This window comes from Myotis davidii, unplaced genomic scaffold, assembly GCF_000327345.1.
Source record: "Myotis davidii unplaced genomic scaffold, ASM32734v1 scaffold663, whole genome shotgun sequence".
Classification (NCBI taxonomy): Eukaryota; Metazoa; Chordata; class Mammalia; order Chiroptera; family Vespertilionidae; genus Myotis; species Myotis davidii.
The window spans coordinates 648,714-649,561 of NW_006295816.1; the positions used below are offsets into that span (position 1 = coordinate 648,714).

The window sequence follows — 848 nt, forward strand, 5'->3', positions numbered from 1 at the left end:
AGAGGCCTCGGGGCTCTCCCTCCTGGGCCGGCCGCTCCGCCCTCGGGGACCCCAGTAAGAAAGGGAGGCCCCCCGAGTCTGATGCCCCAGTGAAGGGGGGTCCCCATAGCCCCGACTCGGGGGGCGGGCTGGCACCGCCTTGACCGCAGCGCGGGTTCTGCCGGGCGCTGTCCCTCAGCGGACGGGTCAGATGGGAACGGGGGTGGGAAGGTGCCGGCGGCTCCCCTCGGTGTGCGGGTCCCTGGCCCTTCTCCTCGGGGACAGGGCCGTGCCCGTGGCCGAGCCCCCCGCGCCCCCTTCCTGAGCTGCTCCCGGGGTGGGGTCAGCGCCGACATCCTCAGCCGCCAGCCGGGCCGCCCTGACCCCACCCCGCGGGGCCCCTAGAAGAGGAACAGCTGTAACGCCGCCTCCTCCTCCCGCAGCTTCCAGGGACCTGTTGAAAGAGTTCCCGCAGCCCAAAAACCTCCTCAACAGCGTGATCGGAAGGGCCCTGGGCATCTCACACGCGAAAGACAAGCTCGTCTACGTGCACACAAACGGACCCAAGAAAAAGGTGACTCGCGGGGGGCCAGCGGCCCTCCTCCCGCGGTTGCTCCGTCTCGGAGTCCGTTTCTGAATTGAAAACCGCCTGAGCGAAGCAGGCTGAGAAGGGCTGGCCAGGGGCGCAGGCCGTGCCCAAGGAGGCTCCTCTCGGTGACCCTGGTCCCCGGCGGCCGTCGGGGCTGCTGGGGGTTCCTGGGCCCGGAGCAGGCGGGGGACCCTGCTCAGGGTTCTCGGCGTAAAGATGGCCGCCTGCCCTCTGCCCGGAGCCGGTCCGCGCGGGGCTCCGGATCTCCCTGGGATCCGCG

At 71.0% G+C, this 848-nt stretch overlaps 1 protein-coding gene across 1 annotated transcript in view; it reads left to right on the top strand.

Moving 5' to 3' along the window:
* DHX30 (DEAH-box helicase 30) overlaps positions 1–848 on the top strand; it is a 19,550-nt gene that overhangs the window by 8,400 nt on the left and 10,302 nt on the right. Inside the window, 1 exon segment of the mRNA XM_015568262.1 lies at positions 423–553. Coding sequence (XP_015423748.1) covers positions 423–553 — 131 coding nt within the window.